Here is a 21,320-nt window from a genome sequence, read left to right on the forward strand (position 1 = left end):
TCGTCATTATTAATTCAACCATCGGTTTCCGCGGATGGTTCTGCAACAGAATGACAATGACATTTTAAAACGTGGCGTTTGGGTCGACTACCGTCTTCCGCCGTGTTCCGTTACGTACTTTGGGGGAACGCGGGCGGGTTGTCGTTGACGTCTGTCAGCGTGATGTTGATGGTGGTGGAACCAGAGAGGCCTCCAACCTGGCCTGCCATGTCTTTGGCTTGGATAACAACAGTGTAGTGTTCTCTGGCTTCCCGGTCCATGTCGGCTAAGGCAGTCCTGATGATTCCTGCACGATTGGACAAAACAAACCATTTAAGATTGAAATATATATATATATATATAAAATATATGTATAAAATGGGATAATCAGTTAGTTGAAGAATAACTCGTGCCATTTTGAGAATATACATAATACGCTGGTAAAACAGACCAAAAAAATGATCCTTTGGATATGGACAAAGACATGAAAAGAGATGATTGCTGCTGTTATTGTCCTCATATATATATATATTGTTTTGCTTTTATGGACTACTCACATAGCATTGCATACTTCTTTCCCTTTAAAGACTTCAACTATAACTCTTTTCCTCTTTCATCTTTGAATCTCCTGTTCTCTCATTGCCAAGGTTAACATTTCCTCACTTTTCATTATATTTCAAAAAAATGACTATGCAACCTTGGATTGGTGCAGAATGCAACTTTCTGGAGGTGCCCACTCTGTCAAATCTATTACTATGAAAACACAGCCATGAACTTTCACAATGCTAACTCGGTGATATATGACTGCACCTCCGTCCACTACGGGGAAACTGCGCGCAGCTGAATTGTAATACAGTAAGGAGCTAAAAAGATAGGAACGGCGTTTGCTTCTGTGTTGCTGGGCGCCAGGTGATTTATTGAATGTAATAGGTCCATGTCTCGCACATATATTTGTCTGTGTGTGCGTCCGGCCGTAACATGTCTGTTAGTCTATATTAGTTTTGTGTGTGTGTGTGTGTGTGTGTGTTGCGGTGCTTGAGGGTTACTTGGCCATCTTAGCTCCTGAAACCCCATCAACACATGGAGCCTGATTTAATATGGTCCACCTGTTGCATGCAGTGTTTGTCGTAAATCGTGCTTTTTTCCCCCAGAGCCAGGACCCTCAGGCAGCCATTAAGCTTCTGTTCTCGTGAACTTGTGAACCCTTCAATAATACACAATGGCTGTCTAGGAGCACCTGGGCGTAGATTGCATGGTGTTGATCACGGGGTGAGAATGCTCTTTGCTGCTGTTGACTCCTGCAGCGAGTGGAAATGAGGGAATGAATCAAGGCGTCACTGCAACCCCCAGTGGAAGATGTATCATTATCCGAAGTGGTCTGTGTTTACACTGGGAAGTGCCTATCACATGTTTCATGTGAATCATTATACAAATTAAAACCACATTATAATCCATGTTTTGCTATTTGTTTATGTGAAGAAGCCATGGACACCGACTTGTTGTGGTACATTACTCCACTCCCACTGCTTCTACTCTACAACATGAATCCAAATGTAATGCATTCACACTTCTATCACAAACACGGCTCACACACATATGTTTGCTTTGTTTTGACATGCAAAATCTCTTGGTTAACATTACTGGTGATATATGTAAAGCAAACAGTGCAGAGCTTCTCAACACCCCCAGAATAACAACACTGATTGGTGCGTCCTCCTCCACCCTCTATCATGGCTTAAACGTTCATGTGCCAACAGTTCTGAAGAAATAGCACACTGTGGCTGGTTGATAGGTTTTTTTTTTTTGCTTTACATCTCCATATTATACAGTCGGGGTGATATTTCCAACGCTTGTTGGGAGCTCGGGGCTCTGTTGAATGTCGCTGCTATCAGACTTTCAGGTGACCCCCTTGAGATGCGTATTATCGATGATAATTCTTTTGAGAAGCCGTTACTCCACAGTCATACCACGTGGGTGGCTGGCACGGTTGTTTAAGCACAAAACGGCGGCGAAAACCGCCAAAATGAAGGAGTTTTACTTCGTCGTTGCAACTACTGCGTGCACACTGAGTATTTCAAATTAAAAGGCCTTGTTTCAAATGAAAAGCCGTTGTGTTTCACACAGTGTCCTGCCTTTAATTGGATTTTAGCCTCCCACAACTATCTGGCAACCCATCGAAATGATGTAGCCACTGAGCTAGCTGGTCTTTATAGTGAACTACAGAACGAAGCCAGCAGCTACAGGGGCAGATACCCCCCCCCCCCCCCAATGTTCTTCTATACGTTTTATGGATCAGCTGTATTTCATCAGCTTATTTGAAACTGTATTGTAGAAACTATTAAAACATTTAGAACGTATCTACATTTCCCAAAATGCGATTGAAGTACATTGTTAAGCACTGATGCCGATGACTGAGCAAGTAAATGATCATTTATCACGATTATTGCGTTAGCAAACAATTTCTTATTCAAACCTCAGCAGCTTCCATTAAAATAAAAAATGTATGCAGTTTTATGATTTCCTAAATTTCACAAAAGAGTCAGCGATAGCCGTGTTACACAATGGGTCATCTTCCTCTTTCTTTTCCTCTCTGTAGACTAATCCACTCGCCTCAAGCTGAATAATCATTAAAAGTGGGTCAAGGAGCGAGGCAGTCAACGGTATTATGAACCGGGGGATCTTAGGTTACACATCATCTGTCACACGGAGCCGTGGCTCCGGTCCCACACACCGTTAGTGTTAATTCACCGGCTGTGAATCAACCAAAAGGCAAAACTAACATGACAGAGCAGAGGGGAATAGAGGAATCCAAAAGTCAGAGTTAACTGAAATACGTTTTACGAGCAAAAGGTGTTTCAGGAGTCAGAGTGTGCCGCGAATTACATTCAAGATTTGCCCCAATGATAGATCATTTTGTAATCCCAGTGTAACCTTGAATATAAAATTGACATGGTTAAGAAGCGTCTTTGACTGAACGGTGAACAAGGATTTTTGAACTGCTACATCTGCAGCGGTATGAATAAACTCTAACCCATTGATTCCTGCTGTTGTATTTCTCTCTTGGCTCATGCCTTTTAGACTGTTTTTTGTTTTGTTTTGTTTTTTCATAAAAAGAGCAGTATTACCTCACTGGTAGAAAAAACAAAAAACAAAAAAAAGTTCTCCACAAATGTCACGGCACTGAATGTCCTCGCATTCTGCTTCAAGGTCTCAGAGAAACCACACGTTGGATGATGTGAGATCAAGACAAATGAGATTATTTAGTTTTCGCGAGGTACTTTCAGCAATATTGCGGCGGTTCAGTCTGTTTTATCTACCGACTTCTGATAGTGTGCTTCTGTGGTGTCATTCTGGGCTTATTTGCTCTGCTTGCAAAAGAAACAACTGTTAAGTGGGGCAGCGAGTGAGGCAGCCTTTATTTCAAAAGATATCAAAGCAAATAAATTGACTTGGGCTCCCAGGTAGCTTCCTCTCTGACACCATATAAAAATGTTTTCTAACAGCTACATTTGCACTGTTGCATTGTTCCCTGTGCACATTTGTTCAATACTAGAATTACTTTTTTTGATTTGAAAGTAATAATGGAGGTTATATATCTTAACTCTATAGTTCCAGCTCAGTGACTACCCTAATTAAATCTGAGTGAAATGACTCGTGAGTTGGCAGTGAATTATACTTTTGGCGCTGGTCTGTTTTTTCAAATGCTAAGCAGACAGTGACAGACTGTGCTCTGTTTGAACTCTGGCTGAGTCGACAGGACATATTAACTTTCTGCTGCTCTCCCTGTTAGACATGATGGAGCTAAAAATGCACATACGGGGGCCTTGTGTAAGTATTCACCCCCATTTGGTTTTTTTTTTTTTTTGCTCTATTGCATTACTGGAGTTAAAATGGATGATTCACATGACATGTGACTTCCACTTTGAAGGTGCAGGGTAGAACAGGTTGACTGCACACAGGTGGATGTTAATGAGCTAATTAGTGACTTCTGAAGTGAAGTTGGTTGGGCCAGATCTTATTCAGGGGTTTTTATAGCAATTGGACTATTTTTTTTGTAGGTTTGTTACATAAAACTCATACAATTCAATTTAAATTGCAATAAAACAGGTTAAAAAAAAAAACACCAAGGTGGGTGTAAATAATGAACACCAGCGTTTATATTGGACTTGTTGTGATTTTCTGGGTAGATGTGTGTTCACTTTTTAAACACACCCTGGAAGTGTTTTTGCTGCAGGAAAAATAAAATATTAAAATACATTTTTCTTTAAAAAATACATAAGGTTTAAATTGTGCATTTAAGTGTACACATAATTTTTTAATCTGTTTTTTATATCTCCTAAGCATTTTAAAAAGGAACTTAAATAAATAATCATTGTTATAAAATTGTTATAAACATTGTGGCCGTCTTTCAGACGCAGTGGGAAAAGAAACTCTCTTCTCGGCTCTATAAGATATTTCCCAGAGTCAGAATGCAGGCACTTTATTTTTGTCCCCGTGTTCTTTTCAAATGCCAGGTCTCAGCATGGTTCTGCTGTTTTCTCAGTTTTGAAACTAATCAAAGTGCTTGCAGCTATTTTCCTTATAATGATGCAGGCTCTGCAAACTCTATTGGAAGTCCTTTGTTATTAACTCCAATCTTAGCATTACTTAACCCGAGGTCCTTGAGACACAGAGATTCTGGCAAGTGGCCACACTTTCCATTAAAACCACACCAAGGCAGACAGCCTGACCTTTCCAGTCTCTTACTACCCCCTTTACTCACGAAGGTGCATCGCTGCTGAGCAGTATTTCACACCATTGAGTTTAAAGGAAAAAAGAGCACACACTAAAAATATGATGCTTTTTCCTCTTTGTGGATATTCACTTCTATCCACAGACGTGACAATGATCTGCCGTCAGTCATTTAGAAATCGAACAGGCAATCGAGAGAACGCCCCATAGTGATGCGCGACGACACTTTCGCAGCTGATGCGAGGCAGCTACGTTACAAACATGCAATCACTGAGCCGCATTCATTCTTGAACGAAATTCTTTGACTACACAGAAAAAGGCCCGGGAAGAGGGGCGGGGTATTCTTAAGGAAGTGCCAAGTACCTGAGAGGTACGTCAGTACTTTGACACAAAGATTGTACCCCTGAGCTCCCTTCGCCGACCAGCTCTGAGCTGCAACACCTCAGACAGTTTCTGCTCAATCTCTATGGAGCTCGTCAGTTAATTTAGAAAATAATTGAGAAAGAGCTGACTTCCTTGAACCCGGGCCCCATTTGACACAGTGAGGTGGTTAGCCTTTTACTCAACCTCCCCAGTCTATTAGAGTTGATACCATCACACTATCCACCTCTTTGTCTGGCTGGAAACTTCTAAAGGAGGACAATCTCCTGGGTGAACAAAAAGGATTATAGGAGATTACTAAAGCGCTCTTCAATCTCCAGGTTCAGGAATCTTGTTTTTTTTTTGGGGGGGGGGGCCCATCCAATACGATGTTATCCTCATGTGTCTGCACTCTTAAAGCATCTCTGGAGACAAGGTAGATAACATCAGCAAAAAGCATCTGTAATAATCCAAGAAATCATAAGAGTACACGGTTGCTTTTAAAAAAAAATAACTTTACAAACATAAATTGTTTTATTGGATCACATATTTGAGTGAGGAATTGGTTGGACTGTTCGAGTTGTACACCACAAATGTCTGGGAAAGTTTTTCTTTCCTTCATCCAACCAAGAGCTGAGACTTAATCCATTAACTGCAGAAACGTCTTGATCTGTGTCAGCTCCTCCAATAAACTCAAACACTCACAAATCCCAGATCAGCAGAGAAATTAGCCTATTTAGGATGCAGAGGGGACTTGGGGCTTCTCTACTGCAGTGTGTGTCTTTGTGTGTGTGTGTGTGTGTGTGTGTGTGTGTGTGTGTGTGTGTGTGTGTGTGTGTGTGTGTGTGTGTGTGTGTGTGTGTGTGAGCGAGCACAGATGCGAGGTGGGGTTGAGGGGCATTCGACTACGAGACTCGAGGGGAACGGCCTTGATGCCTCTGCGGGGAAGTGACAGATGCACGGTAGTGATGGGAAAGACAGGCGTTACGACCCGAGTGTAAAAAAGGATGAATGCAGCCACCGATCTCAGATGTACTTTTGCTGAGATGTAGAAAAGCTCTTATTCAATTTGCTGGCTTGCAGTTTTGAGATTTGCAAACCATGTAATCAAGTAATTTCCATTGCAGCGAATGTTCTTAACACAGTTAGCATGTCGCTGGGCGTGCGACGTCAGGCTACTTATATTTCAATGTCATTGTAACAGAGCTCTGGTCAGAAAGTGACAGAGCTTTTCCATCCACGCACTATTTTCACATTTTCTCCGGAGTGACTCATTGAGGAGTAAAAGGTTCAGTCTGACTCGTTAAATCTCTGTCGTCCTTGTGCTTCTGCTTGTTTTTGAACAAAATCCAGAGGCAGATCACAACATGAGCAGCAGGAGGTTTTTTTGTTGTTGTTGTTGTTGTTGTTTTTTTTGGGGGGGGGGGTCCTTCTACATCAGGGGTCTCCAACCTTTTTTTTAATTTTCCCTCTGAGAGCTACTTCGACAAAATGAAAGTGTCTGAGAGCTACTCATGTTCAGTCACATAGCTGAGCTCCACCCAAAGCAGCCGAATAAGCTTCTTTTATGTGAAAACCCCCAAATTGATACGCAACACAAACATTTTGTACCGTAACAGATGAAATTCAACAGCACGTGCATGCTTAGTTTCTGCATTTCTTTACATTTTCAATGAGGTGGCAGGGTATATATACAATATATATATATATATATATATATATATATATACAATTACACAGATGTAGCCTAAATGCATACTGCAGTGCACGCAATGCCTGTGTGGCCAAACTCGTTTGTAAATGGTCAAATAAAGCGTTCTAATATCAGATTTAGGAAAATCCAGTGTTTCATCTTCCGTTGGGATCAGCAGGTGGCGAGCTACTGCCAGCTCGCGAGCCACAGGTTGGAAACCCTTGTTCTACTGGAACAATTTTAATAATTCCTTGCATTAAAAATCGGGCCTTCGCACCACCTCGGTGCTCGGTGACCCACCCTGCTATTATTGGAAACTCTTGCCTGTTTACACCATTTACATACTGGAAAATGTTTAAAGGAATAGCCAGACATTTTGAGAAATATGCGTATAATACCATCTAATTATCTGTCACTTCAGCGCACAGCAAATTTGCAGCACCTCGCTGGTTAGCTCGTCTTATTATAAAAGTCTGAATAAGAGAGGAAACATCTAGCCCTGCCTCTGCTCAAAGGTAAAAACCCACTTGCCACCATCTCTAAAGTTAATTAACATCCCCTCTCCAGGAGGTGACTTACCGTAGTGCTGTTGTTGCCACGCGGTTGCCAGGTAACAAGTACAGACTGCACAAAAGCCACTGCAGCATGCAGGACAAAAAAAAATGATCTTGGAAACTGGCAAGCTTTAATGTTGCTGGTACTGAAGGAACTTTTGGTTTCAGTACGTGAACGAAATCAACTTTTTGCTTGGGTCACGCTTCATATTTAGCACACTAGACATTAGAGAGTCTTCTCATCGAACTAAATTGTTCCCCAAAATGTCAAACAGTTCCTTTGAATACACTTAGAGAAAAATCACAAAGAAATTTGTGTTTTTTTTTTTTTTGGTGGTAAATATTTAGACCGCTGAAAGCCTGACCCGCTTCCTAATTGCTGCCCCGACATGCGGTAAGCGCAGGTAGAAAAAGTGATTGTCGGAAATGCCATCTAATTACAGACGTGGAGGTTTTCAGTCCAGCCACACGCCGGCTGATTTCACTGATTAGTCGCTCCACTCTTTCTGAATGTGTGATTATCAGTGTCATTTGCTGCTCTAGTGTGACGTTTCTGGGCTTCGCTAATTAGAAAGCGAATAATATGGACACACCTCTAAATCAATTTTTTTTTTTTTAAATATACCTCTAGGGACACCCTCTGATTTAGATGCATAGTTTAAAGTTAAAACATGTTAACTTTTTCGTACTACACTTTTTGGATATAGTCCTCTTTCAGGGTGCAGTATATTGTGTTTGATAGTCATTTTTTTAATCACTCACTCCGTTTTACATTCAATTTCTTTTGATTATTCGTCCCTGCTAGAAACTGTACCATAAGAGAAGTTGCGACATCTCTTCTGAACACTTTCTTAGTGAATAGTCATCAGATCATGAAACAGTTTGATGATTTCAAAGTGCCCATGTTTGCCTTGGCCAGCACCTCTACTGAAGTAGAGGCACCATCTCTTTATGTATTCATTTTCTGAATTAATGACTTTTTCATTAATTTGAAAACCAAATGCCTGCAACATCCACCATTAAATTAGATGCTCTTAACCTGTCATATGTCAGATAATTGATATCAAACACATTGGAATGATTATGATACAAATACCAACTACTCAAACGTCAACATAATCTATACTAATACATCAGATCTCTGGAATTAGACCTCATACAGCTTGAATGGGTGCAAGACATTGTAAATGTGCTCGAAGGCAACTTTACTATTTTATATGCAACATTGGAGAAATTACTCATAAACAAGAATAGCATTGGCCGTACAAAATACTAAAATTATTGCAACACAGCAGCAAACCAGACGCGTTTGTTTCCCTCTGCCCACATTAATTCCCCTCAGGCCTTCCGCCGTTATCAGTTATATCAGTTACATTAGTGTCTTTACAAAGTCCGTGTCATGCTCATTTATTTCTTCGGCAACGTAAATCTAATCCCAAATTCATATATTTCTTTCTGCATGCCACATGAAACCATCAAAGACGCGTCAGTTACAATTTTACACCCTCATTTGGATCTTTTGTTTTCAGTGGAGACAAACAGCTACCTTATTGTCGTTCTCGGAGTTAATTATTCAGATAAGACGTATGACCTCTGTGTTGTTTTGTACAAAGCTATTAGCACATCTGTCTTATCTATGAAATGTAGAATGCATAGTATATTTTTAAGGTGGTTATCGGTGGTTTTATAATCTGGCGTGAGGGTAGACCAAAGATAAAAGCAAATGGAGGAAACTTGTATTTATTTTTTTTGTTGAGGACGTTTAAGTTTAACAAAATCTTAGTTTACAACTCACAATGTGAAATCCATGGACAGTGCATCAATAAAATGTTACAATTATTTTACTTTAATCGTTTGATGAATCTGGTTTATTTGACATCTCCTCGGTTTCAAATTAATCAGATGTGGCAATATTGAATTTACGTAACCTACATTACTCACGTGATTCCTTATTTTAACCCAATGAACTCATTTTTTCCTAAAACCGAACCACGTAGGTTTTGGCGCTTTAACCTAAAACCAAATTGTGATCGTATCCCTTTTAATCCAAAACAGGATCTTTTGTTCCTGGCTTTTTTAACTGCACCACCAAATGTAAATCATTTCAACATTTAGGGGTCGTCAAGATGTATTCTTTTTTTGCAATAAACATACCAAACTATAATTTAGCTATCGATTGGCTACAGATTGGCAATACAGCCCTGCAGTACCTTAAAGGCATAACGTTATAACATGCTCCAGCAACATCCACAGGTGCTCCTTAGTTTGATCACGGAACATTAAAGTGCAGTAATTTAATTTAATTGAACAGCTGCAAGCCATTAAAAGCACTTAACGATATATTTAGTAAACCTTTCAGGAGCCCAACAGTTCAGGAATGTTTTGCTGCGACACCTTGTTTTATATCAGCGTCTTGTCATCTTCTGAGGTTGAGACGTGCGTTATGCTGCGATATACTGCAGCTATGCTCAATTTACCATATAATCCAATTTCCAAATAGTCGTACGGGTGTGTCGTTGGTTTCAGCTGATGTCGTCAAAACCACAAAGGCTGGAAGGAGAAGCAGGTATAAGTGTTCACTTTGTCTTGCTGAGGATTTGGGTCAAGTCTGAGACAATCCTTTGGGTATTCCCTCAATGCCATATGTGCAGGCCAAAGGCTATCATTACCCTCTGTCCTCAAACGATCTCTCCCTCCACCTCGTGGGTCTTGTAAAAATCTGTCACTGCTGTATCGGGCCAACGGACCAAGGTCAAACGGGAAGCTGGGTGTCTACCGTGTGTGTGTGTGTGTGTGTGTGTGTGTGTGTGTGTGTGTGTGTGTTTGCGTGTCCTTTTTAATCCTGCAACTAATACGCGAGTTTCCCGGTGACAGCGAGCCAGGTACATGTGGATACGAGGAGGTAATGCGCTGTGAGACAGATGCGAGAGCGGCTTGGTGCCTCGAACGTGGCCGCGTGCCAACACAACTGCTTTTAAGACTCGGGCTTGGCTTATTGAAGATCACATTGCGAGTGCGACTCCCCCTGCCGTGTGCATGTTTTTCTCCACTGACCGCTGGAGGTCCTTGTCCTAATTTGAGGAAGGAGGGGTTGTTTTGCCGGCGGCGAAAACAACAGCCGACTTGTATGAATTAATGTGTGTGGGCTGGAATAGTGCTGCGTAGAGAGTGCAGCTGGATCGGCCCTTTCGATCACTTCCCCACTACTCCTCTGCAACGCCCCGCGCTGAATTACAATGCGGACAAGATGCCGAGTCAGCTCGAGCAAAGCAAGCCATCTGACGTGTCTGAGAACACGCCGCACATGGTCAGGGGGAGAATAGTCATTTTTAGTTTTTACTCGTCAAAAAAAGGATTTAAAATAGATCTCAACTACACCGGCGTGGAGTTGATAGATCGTAATATGTGGCGTCGCATGAGAAAGAGAGTTTTCATTCAAAAATTTGGCATTGCTTCTGCCTCGCCACACCACTGTGAAATTGCTCCATCAATCCCCGCTGCCTTCTCCCTCGAGGTAAAGTCAAGAATATTCAGCAATTCATTTGTGTTGCTCATTCAGCAAAGAATTTTGTGTTTTACACGGGCGGTATGGTCTCAAAGGGACCAACGCTGGTTCAAGACAGCGATGAATCAATTCATACAAGTGGATTGTTGTTCATGTTAACTGACAGCAGCAGCAAATGCAAGCATGCAGAACTTAGGACGTGTGTGTGTGTGTGTGTGTGTGTGTGTGTGTGTGTGTGTGTGTGTGTGTGTGTGTGTGTGTGTGTGTGCGTGCGCGTGTGTGGTGTGTGTGTATACACGCTTTGTGACACAGATCAGCAATGAACACACATGCACACACTTGCAACAACACATTTATCGCATCATATAAAAGTGCTACGTCTTGCACTTTAGAGAGTTTATTAACATTTAATAGATTCTCGTAGAGACCTCTCAGACAACAGATGGATTTTGAAAACACTGCCTGCCGAGGCTCCCTCCCCCCGTCCCCTGCTCCTCCACCTCCTCTTTCAGACAGGAGGAAACAATGGCTTTCTGAAGGCATCCCTACGAACGTCTCCTTTGACCCCTTGAGGAGTTAGTTATGGCCTCGCATGGAGCGGATTGCGTGCCGAACCATATAGCGGCTGTATGAGTAGTCCGTTACTCTACTCTCGGACGTGCTGTAATAACAGAACAGGATGTTCGCCGCGAGCTGCACAGACTCGTCACAGCGTGACACACACATCATATTCAGAGATCGACGACAAACTCCCCATTTATAATATCTAGTCACCGTGCTCGTGAAAGATTTCACAGGACAAATCTCCGTTTCCCGAAGCACGCTGTAATACCACACCTGTTTTGGGGTCGACGGAGAAATATGGCTGTCCTTGTAGGATACTGTAGACTATTCTGGCACTGTTTCCGTAGGTGGGGTCGTCGGCATCGGACGCCGTCACTTGCAACACAGACGTGCCTAAAAGTGAACACAGCAAAAGAAAATTATCTTCTGAAAGGGTTTCAAATGTTAATGCAAGTACATTGATGTGTGATTGTGTAAAGCCTTTTTTTTTTTTTATGTTGCGTATCACCGAGCAACCATTTCTGGTACATTCAGATCCGCTAAGAATTGCTGTGCACAAAATCTGAATGTCTGATAACTGTTCGGCAGAGAGGGATACTTAACATGCTGGAGAGAGACTTGCATCTTAAAGGAGTCACTTCATTTAAACCTAAGAAACAGGGAGCTGACTAACAAACATTTAGCTCAACATTTCACATGAATAATTGAAAAAAAAAAAATCACTTATTAGCCACTTAGCTCACAGGTTGCTATTATGTAATCACAAAATACATAATTTGTCGATGATTAGAAAAAAAGAATCGACTGAAAAACACTTCTATCTTTGTGGTTCAATTTAACACTTCAACTATTGCTCAAACAGCATTACAGGCTTCATTAACTCATTATAATTGCATGATGAGTGCATTGTAATTGCACTGCAGGCTTACATAATGCATTAGTATACGTTAGGATTGTGTTGTGATTGCGTTAGGAGACATACAGTCTGAGCTATATGGTACATCTCAGCCTGTAAATCTTCTGGACACTTGCTGTGTTGTTGTCCTTCGGGAATTAAACTAAATTAAACAAGTGAAACTCACTCCGCTGTGTCCCACCAGATGTGATTTATTTTTTTGTCCCGGAAACCTGGAGGAGCCGAGTGAAATGCCAACCATAATGAACCATGCACTCTACAGTATGCTTGTGCACTCTGAATCTCTGTCAAACTCGCAGCGAAAATTGTACTGGGAATTTTAGGATTGCTTTGGAGGCTGAACTGGTTCCAAATCATCTGTCGAGTAAAACGTATTAGTGCATGATTTAACTGACGGACCTCAAATTGTTCTGTGTTATTGGCATGAGTCACATCTTTGACCTCGTATTATTAGGATTTCAATTCAATGGTTTTTATATAACTCTTCGAAGAACTAACAGCTTCTCAATATTTTTTTCATGTTGGTAAAAGGTTCACATTATTGCATTACTCTGACTAATAATGCACTCATTATGCACTTCTAATAGACTGTGCAGTGCGCTTGGCTTTGCTCATTTTCCACTTCAACTTAAGTGATAAAGCGTTGTATACGGGCTATATTTGTCGAACACTTGCATTAAAAGGTTGGATTGTTCTCATGAAAAAGTGAGCACTCAAGAATCAGTGTGCATGTGTTTCCTGAACAAGATCTTTACACCTGGTTTGACTGTTTTTACACTATTCCATCTCACATCACACATTTGACCCAAAAATATTGGCTAGTAGGGGAGTAAAAGCCTCTCTTGAACCGCAGTAAAACCATCCTTTCATTTTACAGTCTTTCTTCAGAATAAAAACACTTAAACTCCAATGATAGACAAAGAGATTCACAAAGCAACCATCAGCTACCGATGAAGAGGGGCCTGTTGTTGGTTTCAACTCTTAAACACCCAACATGCCTCCAGAGTGCGACCGTTTTTGACCATTTTAAATGGTCGTACTGAAGTGTAGACTTTTGCCATTGAACAAATATTATAAACATGTTTTCTGACCTCTTCTTAAAGCAACATTATTTGACTGTTTTGGGGCGTTTTAGTTTCGAATGTCCGTCTGAAATCTCCCTCAGGAGGCGTGGCGAGAGAAGGGCGCTGGTTGGAGCTCGATATGTAAGGTCAGAAGGATTTATAAGTTCTTTTAGTCTTGACAGTTTTAGGCATCACTGGTATTTCCGCTGCGGTGCGCAGGTTAACGGCCAACATGGCCAACGGTAAACTAGCAGAGTGATCGAGCGGGTGCGTGAAGGAGAGCGGAGGTGTGGCTGCTGTCAGGCCAGACAGAGGCGGGCTGAGTGGTGCAATGCTGGGTAAACAGTGTAAACCTTGATTAAACATGTATATTGGCCCACATTTTGCACTATTAATAAATGATGCTGTCCTTGGAGTAAAGCAGAGTTCCTGGGTTTTATGTAGATCTGGTACATGTTTCTTGTTGCAGTGGCATAAATGCGTTGCAATTCCAAGGAGCTTGTTTTGAAAATGAGATTTAATCAACCTTACTTTTTCATATTCATAAAACTTTCAATAGTGTCAGCAGTCCATTAAAAGTTCTTGGTAATCTTTGCATCCCGCTGTGGGAGATCGAAGGTGATTCCGAAATAATCACCTGCTTGAAAAAACCTTCTGGAAACTGTGTTCAAAATACAGGATACCGATAATCCCTCCCGTTATGAACCTAGTCACATACTGTCATGTTTTTACTTTCACTTTCATCACCTTCCTTAAGTTTCAATGGATCTATCTGCCCTGACCTCGCTGGACTACAAAATGTTATGCACTTTTAAAGGATCAAGGTTGGTCTCTGAAACTGGATTACAACCGCCTGGCTCCCTTCATCCTCCCTCAACCTGAGTCAAGGCTGCTTCATCCCCACTTTCATTTGACGGGGAAATTAAAAAAAATCCATTACATGGGATGTGAACTGTAATCAAGAAGTCGGTAGAGAGTCAACGTGCTCAAGTAAGATGACATCTAAAACGCGTCAATGTAGATGCAAGTGCTGGTTTTCAGAGAGGTCTGCCACCAGGCGTTGAAGTTAATTTGAAATTTTGAAAGCAAACCCAAATGTGGGACAAGTAATAAAATTGATTGGTGTTTTACGATAGACAGCAGCTGATTGGAAATAACAGGAAAACAAACATGTGTTATGTCCTTTGTGTGCAACCTTCAAATTTTATTATCTTTCTAGAGGGTTCAGCACTTAGCAATCTGTGCAATTCTGCTCCACATTACTTCCAATAACATTCATTTATTCTTAACTGTCCATCTATAAAAGCTCTCACCTCGGCCTCTGAGTGTTGTAACCACTATTAAACTTGGATTTTTCTCAGAAGTGAAACGGTTGACAGGAAAGCGGAGCTACTATCTCCATTTAGAGACATCTCAACAGGGAAAGATACAGTTGGGAAATTGATACTCCTTTTGTCTAGCACTCAAAAAAAAATAAAAAAAAATATGATTGTATCACTGAAGAGGAAGGTACGAAACATTTAAACTACCTGGCACGAGCCCAGCTAATCAATTTAGACAGGAAAAAGAACATCACAACCAATTAGCTGCCATTTTCCCAGACAGCCCCTTCCTACACTTGGGAGCCCCAGTATTGACAAATGCAGGGGCGGATTAGTGCTCTGAAGTGTGAGGACAGTTGATTGTTACAGCTGATTTGACGCAGCAGATGCTGAACCGAAGAGAAATTACTTTAATGGACATGAGCAAAAAAGGGAGGTGGCAAACCCCCCCAAAGAAACCCCCAAAAAGGCTAATTATTTTCCCCTTCACAGCCCTTAATTTCTTCCCTTGGGTCATCAATGATGATTGATTCTTTTTGTGCAACCGATGATGAAGTTTGCAGCCTGCATTGAAACTTTTAAATGAGTAGTCTTGTTAGAAGTAAATGAGGGATGCCAATACACAAGATTAGTGCTGCAAATTTATTTGTCATTCTCTCGTGCATTCATTCAGAGCTGAAGATAACAGCAACTGTCGTATCTAATAATCAAAATCCTTTAATGCACAGTTTAATAATTGTTTTATCTTTTAGCTTTCACTGAACCTAAAACTATAATTTTCATTATGTGCCAATAAATATTATTCTACAAAGCAACCGGAACATACAGTTGCAGCACTCAGAAGAGATTAAGACATGACACAGCCGAGTTAGAAACAAATATACTGGCTGGTAAAGTTGTATGTGTGTCAGGGCTTTCTGTTCATGAATATTCATCAATGCAAGCAGGGAGATATTGACTGTTTATAAAGAGGGCGCCCACAGGTCTATCGGGGTTTGCATATTTAATCGCCGTTTCACATTTCCATCTTCTGCCTACACGGCGTTGATGAAGCCGTTCATTTTTTTCTCCATTTGAGGTATTCTTTAATAAGTATTTTCTACTTCTTTTCAGCGACTAAAGGGATTATTTTAGACAAGACAGATGTAAATGGAATGATTTCAACAAACTGTCAGCGCTCCAAATTTACTATCTTACAGTATATGTGAAGGAAAGAGCAGTCTGACAGCGGCTTGGCTGCCGTTCGGGCAACCTACATGTGTTTTCCAAAGAGTTGCTGTGAAATATTGGAGTATCATACTTTTTTTTTGAGCCACTGTGCTCTGAGGCAAGGATCCACTGGACTGAGATGAGGGTGGCTTTTGTTCAACCCGGGCTAAAAACAGAACAGTGAGAATGAAGAAAAAAATCAAGCGTAGATGTTTCGCCACACGGATGCGGGAGCGTACGAGGAGCAGCAGTCCCAGCGGAGGTGGAGAGAGGCTTTCGCTTTCCTCCGTGATGTGGAGGACTCCGCCGTCTCGATGGCGGGGATCGCTGTGGAGGCCCTATTGAGTTTTTTTTTTTTATAAAGACCTGCCCACCCGGGAGGAGGGAAGCCATCGCAGCAACCAGAAAACAAAGATGAAAAAGAGGACTTGGCCGGCTTACAGAAGATCAAACATTGCGGAGAACATTATCACAGAGAGGACAAAAAAACAAATGCTGCACGGGATAATAGCATGTTTGATCGTGCTCCTTCATGCTAATACCCTCTTCTAATCCGTTTTCTGCTGCGTTTGGTCATGCGTCTTCTTGAAACGTACACAGTATGTAAAGTCAAAAGGTCTTTCCCTTTACGGCGGGGATACAATTGATTATAAACATGAAGAATATCTAAAAAGGAACAAATACAACAGTCAAGTTCAGACACTTCTTTTTCATCTTTCAAACAGTTCAAAGGAAGTCTCACTGCTATTGACAGCATAGAGCAATCATTTGAGGCTTCGGTTTATTTTGTAGTACTACTCACCCACTTCAGACATCTCAGGCACCGTAGCTACGAAGGGCCCATCTGGAAATTTGGGTGCATTGTCATTGATGTCTTGTACTTTGATGATGAATTCCGACTTTGGTTCCAGGGCCTCCTCCGTGTTGCGGTCCAAGGCTTGTGCATGCAGGACATAATGTGTTTTCCTCTCTCGGTCCAGGCTTTTAGTGGCGTGAATATCTCCTGTCACCTCATCGATCATGAATATAGTCCCGGCTCCGTCCCCGCTCAGAATGTACCTGACAGATCCGTCGCCTTTATCTGAGTTCGAGTGAAGCTGCAAAGTAAAGCAGACAGAAGGCGCGTGAGTGGACAGGGAAGAACGTCGGCGAAATCGTGTCTGATGGTCGATGGAGTTCGCGATTGCAAAGTATGAATCACGGTTGTAAAATGTACGACAGAAACAGTTCATTGCTGTAAAATATCTGCAAGAGAAACGTTATTAGGAGGGAGTTGCTGAAATCATTGGTTGATTAATTGATTAGTCAGTTCACATAGATAGTCACACATGTTGGTAAACAGTTAATAGTTAATACATCTTTGGGTTTTTAGACTGACAATAAGGCAAAATTTAGAGCCACTAGTTTGGGAGCTTGGAAACTGTGATGCACATTTTTTCACCAGTTTGATTTTTTTTTTTTTAGATTACAAATCAAGTGTTTACAATATTGATACAAAATGATCAATAGCTCTACTCCATCCAGAGGCGTGAGGCTGGGCTGCATAACAGTAGCTATATATGTACTGAACATATACCATCCTCTACCAAGGCCATTTAGACACACATGCCTTCCATGCAGCTTCTTAGCAGGATTACTGCAGAACATGGTGGTCCTTAACCCACATTTTCAGCTTCAGAAAAATTCCCCAACATCTAACTCAGACATTACATTATTCAATATTCCTCTCTTGGGCTCGACTGTTCCCGAGCATCACTGAAGAAATGCATCTTTAGAGATTAAAGTTTGGGGGGGGGGGGGGTGGGGTCGGGGAATCCTTACAAGACTGTTAAAGATGGAAGAGCGCTGCCTTCTTCCTCACCAGGAGACAGAGGAACGAGCGAAAGCCGAGCCACTTTTTCAGCTATAATTGATACCAAGAGGATTAAGACCTTCATGCCAATAGCTCAGATGCAGAGCAGCTTTAAACTTTACAAATATATTTTACAGTACCACTGGATTTCAAAAGCAGAGCACCATGGTAACATCATCATTTAAAAATTTGGATTTTCACCCATGAATAAAACATACTAAGAAACACAGGCTTTTCTTTCACATTTGTCTGCCTTAGGGAATTGTCCCAGTTGAATATTACAGAACAATCCATTTTTATTGTGCTTCGGCATCACTTTACATATTGATGGCACTGGCTGTATTTTTGTTTTTCATATTTGTAGATACACATCTGTGAGCTGTGAACACATCTTTGGATTTCCAAAGCAACACCACGGTCTAGTCTCCAAACGAGATTTAGACAGGTCTTTGGAGAACATAACGTGCACAGTATACATAATTCATGGAGATAATATGTTACTTCTCCCATTATAATACACAAACAGAATGAAAACGGATGGATATTACAGAAATATATATATATTTGCAAAGTGCCAAGTTGTAGCGACTGATAGAAAATAAGAAAACGGCATGTTATCAGTGAAACTAATTTGCATCCAATTTAGACGACGTTAACTTTGAAGTGATAGCAACATCTCGGTTGTATGCCAATTAGCAGGATCTGTCAGATAAAAGAGATCTGACACACGTCACTTTGGATTGTCACAATCCAATCACGTAACTAACAGAGCTCCTACATCTGTACCTGAACCGCAAGCTTGAATTAATAAATAAACAATATTTTACGTTTTTTACAAAACGAATGACAAACAAAGGCTGGTAGGAACAGCAGTCACAAGCTCAGACTGATATTTGACTCTGCAGGTGAAACATTTGCAGCAATAGTGTTTCCAGGGAGACGTACGGTGTTTCCACAAACCGTACGTCTGCATCGTCTTTCAGCAGCAACAGATACAGCTGATTAGGATTCAGCAATATAAAATATATAGAAACATTGAAAGAAGAAAAATGTTCTCGACCCCCTTTTGGCACCGAGGTGGAAAAAAACTCTCTCATACTGGGCTGTCGGACGCTCGAAGTCCGACTCGAACCGAATTGCGGAGACACGCGTGTGCGCTCGCTGAGCTGACGATGTGCTGAGATGTGAAATATCGCAACCGGCGAGCCATAGAACACTTTCTCCCAAACACTCCCAATTAGACCCATATCACTGGAACGCACAGTGCAGCCATGAGTCTCCCACAGAAATAGTTCAGCAACAAACTCGAACATTACCAAGAGGCTTTAAGATGCTGCTGTTTATGTAATGGAAGAAGACACGAGTGAGCAAACTGATGGAACATAAGTGACGCGAGATATTAGCTCCATATAAAGTGGGATTCATATGAGCTCAGACCGACAAGAATCTGACAAAGAATTGAGTTTATTTTCAGTATATATATTCTCAATTTGTAGCTCATAAACGAACGTTTGCCGTTTTTTGCTACTGGGGAAATCGAATCGCTGGCCGACCGCCAGCTGTGATTTTGCTGTAAACAATAACTGGTGCAGTCTCTGAACTGGGACACGGTGCTGCAGGCTACAGACAAGACACTTTCACAGTAACCTAAATATAGAAGCAATTGATCATTATGCTGTTCAATTTATCGAGGGCATTACATACCGGCACCTAGTATTGACTGAGCCTCGTTAAATGGTCTTTGTCCTGTCATTGGGTTACGTAATTAATTACTGTTTGAGCGCTGCTAATCCTCCACTGGTCCTCGATCAGACCCCTCAATACCGGGAAACCTGAATACCTGTAAAGTGCATTAGGATGCACGTGTGTGTGTGTGTGTGTGTGTGTGTGTGTGTGTGTGTGTGTGTGTGTGTGTGTGTGTGTGTGTGTGTGTGTGTGTGTGTGTGTGTGTGTGAAGGAAAAGCTCAATGAATTAGCTTGTATTACAGCTCTTCCTGCACTTAATGATAAGTACAATCACAGTGGTGCAAATGTATATTGAAAGAGCTGCACCACTAAGTAATCTAAAATGTACAAGCTTTTCAAATAGACAAATTCCCCTCAGGGGCAATCAAGGTTTCATTCATTCATCCAGTCACACACAGAGAGAAGTTATTTAACATGTCGGAGGTCCTCAGACCATTTAATCAAAACCTGGACCAGCAAATAAATTTATAATTAGAAAGCCACTATTGATTGCAGGCCCGACTCCTGATGAGAGCTGACTGTCCTCACCGCGGTAAATATCAAGCCGTTAATTAGACGGGAAGTCAAAGATCCTGTTGGATCAGGTCGTTAATCAGACGCTGGATTGTACCAATATGAAATACTACCTACAAAGCGAAAAATAAAAATGAAATCTGACCGTGTTTACACATCAGTGGCGGTGTAAGCGGGGGGGGGGGGGAATTACTCAGCTGACATGGTTTGGCCTATTTCTGTGCGCTCGCCTTTAATTTAGTGCCAGCCATTTAGAAATATCAGCTTCTAGAGCTTCTGGCTGTAGTTAGATAATCAATTCCTACCAATAAATTGAATCCTTCAAAATGATAAGAGAATTGGAGTTATTACTTAACAGTCCACTTCCATATCTACAGCGAGCGTACATCCACTTCTGTCCCGCAGCACTCCGCTCCAGCTCATGAATGTAATTTTTGAGTCCAGTCAGACTGCTAATTTAGCCATTGACTTCCGTCAATGCAATAAATCATGCTTGGCAAAAGGGTGAACCGATGATGCATTGGGTGACTACTACCTTCCAAGATCTATGGGTGATAAAGGTGTCAACAGGTTGCGGGCCATTACACAAACATCACAGGCTCAAAGGAGAGCAGCGTCAGGGCAGCTGAGAGTGGAAACAATATGAAGGTACACAACGCGTTCATCAGAAATCATTACGCAATAAGGATAAGTATTTTAAGATGTTCTCAGTACGTTAGGTCTTTACTATCATCTTCCACAGTACTCCATCAGGGCCCATTGTGAACCATTGCTTAACACGGCCTACGTCTTACGCAAATGTCAGACAGTCTGACCTTTTTGAATCATCAGTATGATCCTAAGCTTTCTGGACTCCCATTAAGAAACCGAGGATCAAGAATTTTGCAGATATCCACACACACACACACAAAAAAAAAAATAGCTCTCAAACACGTATTCTGCTGAGCAAATTATATTCATATGTCTGCAAATTAAAACTGCAGCGAGAGGAAACGCAGGACCGAGGTCAGTGCACAGGCACTGAAGGTGCAACATAATGTGAGAAAAACATGAAACTTCTGTTACATAAATTCAGCTGAGCAAACGTGTTCCTTCGTTATCTTCAAAATACAAGGTGCTGAGTAATTTCCACGGCGGATTGGGACTGCCCCCCCCCCCCCTCTTCTGAAGTTTCAGATGATTTGCTTGTTGAAACCTCTCTAAACGGGCCTTATCGACTAACTTTCATAACCCCCAATAAGTGAAAGTCTGCCGGGATCAAAACATTTCTAAACTCAGGTTACCTTCAATTATACCAAACACTCACAGGAAT

General features: G+C 41.5%; 1 protein-coding gene across 2 annotated transcripts in view; it reads right to left on the minus strand.

Annotated features, from left to right (window-relative positions):
• Positions 1–21,320, minus strand: part of LOC138625694 (cadherin-18) — a 143,862-nt gene that overhangs the window by 30,376 nt on the left and 92,166 nt on the right. For both annotated transcript variants that reach the window (XM_069706794.1, XM_069706793.1), the window contains exons 3-5: positions 16,700–16,994; positions 11,660–11,779; positions 119–286 (exon numbers count right to left, since the gene is read on the minus strand). In XM_069706794.1, coding sequence (XP_069562895.1) covers positions 119–286; positions 11,660–11,779; positions 16,700–16,994 — 583 coding nt within the window. The remainder of the gene's footprint in view (positions 1–118; positions 287–11,659; positions 11,780–16,699; positions 16,995–21,320) is intronic.

This window comes from Brachyistius frenatus, unplaced genomic scaffold (assembly GCF_029030835.1).
Source record: "Brachyistius frenatus isolate BFR_SWC_R1_liver_20210118 unplaced genomic scaffold, ASM2903083v1 Contig_65, whole genome shotgun sequence".
Classification (NCBI taxonomy): Eukaryota; Metazoa; Chordata; class Actinopteri; family Embiotocidae; genus Brachyistius; species Brachyistius frenatus.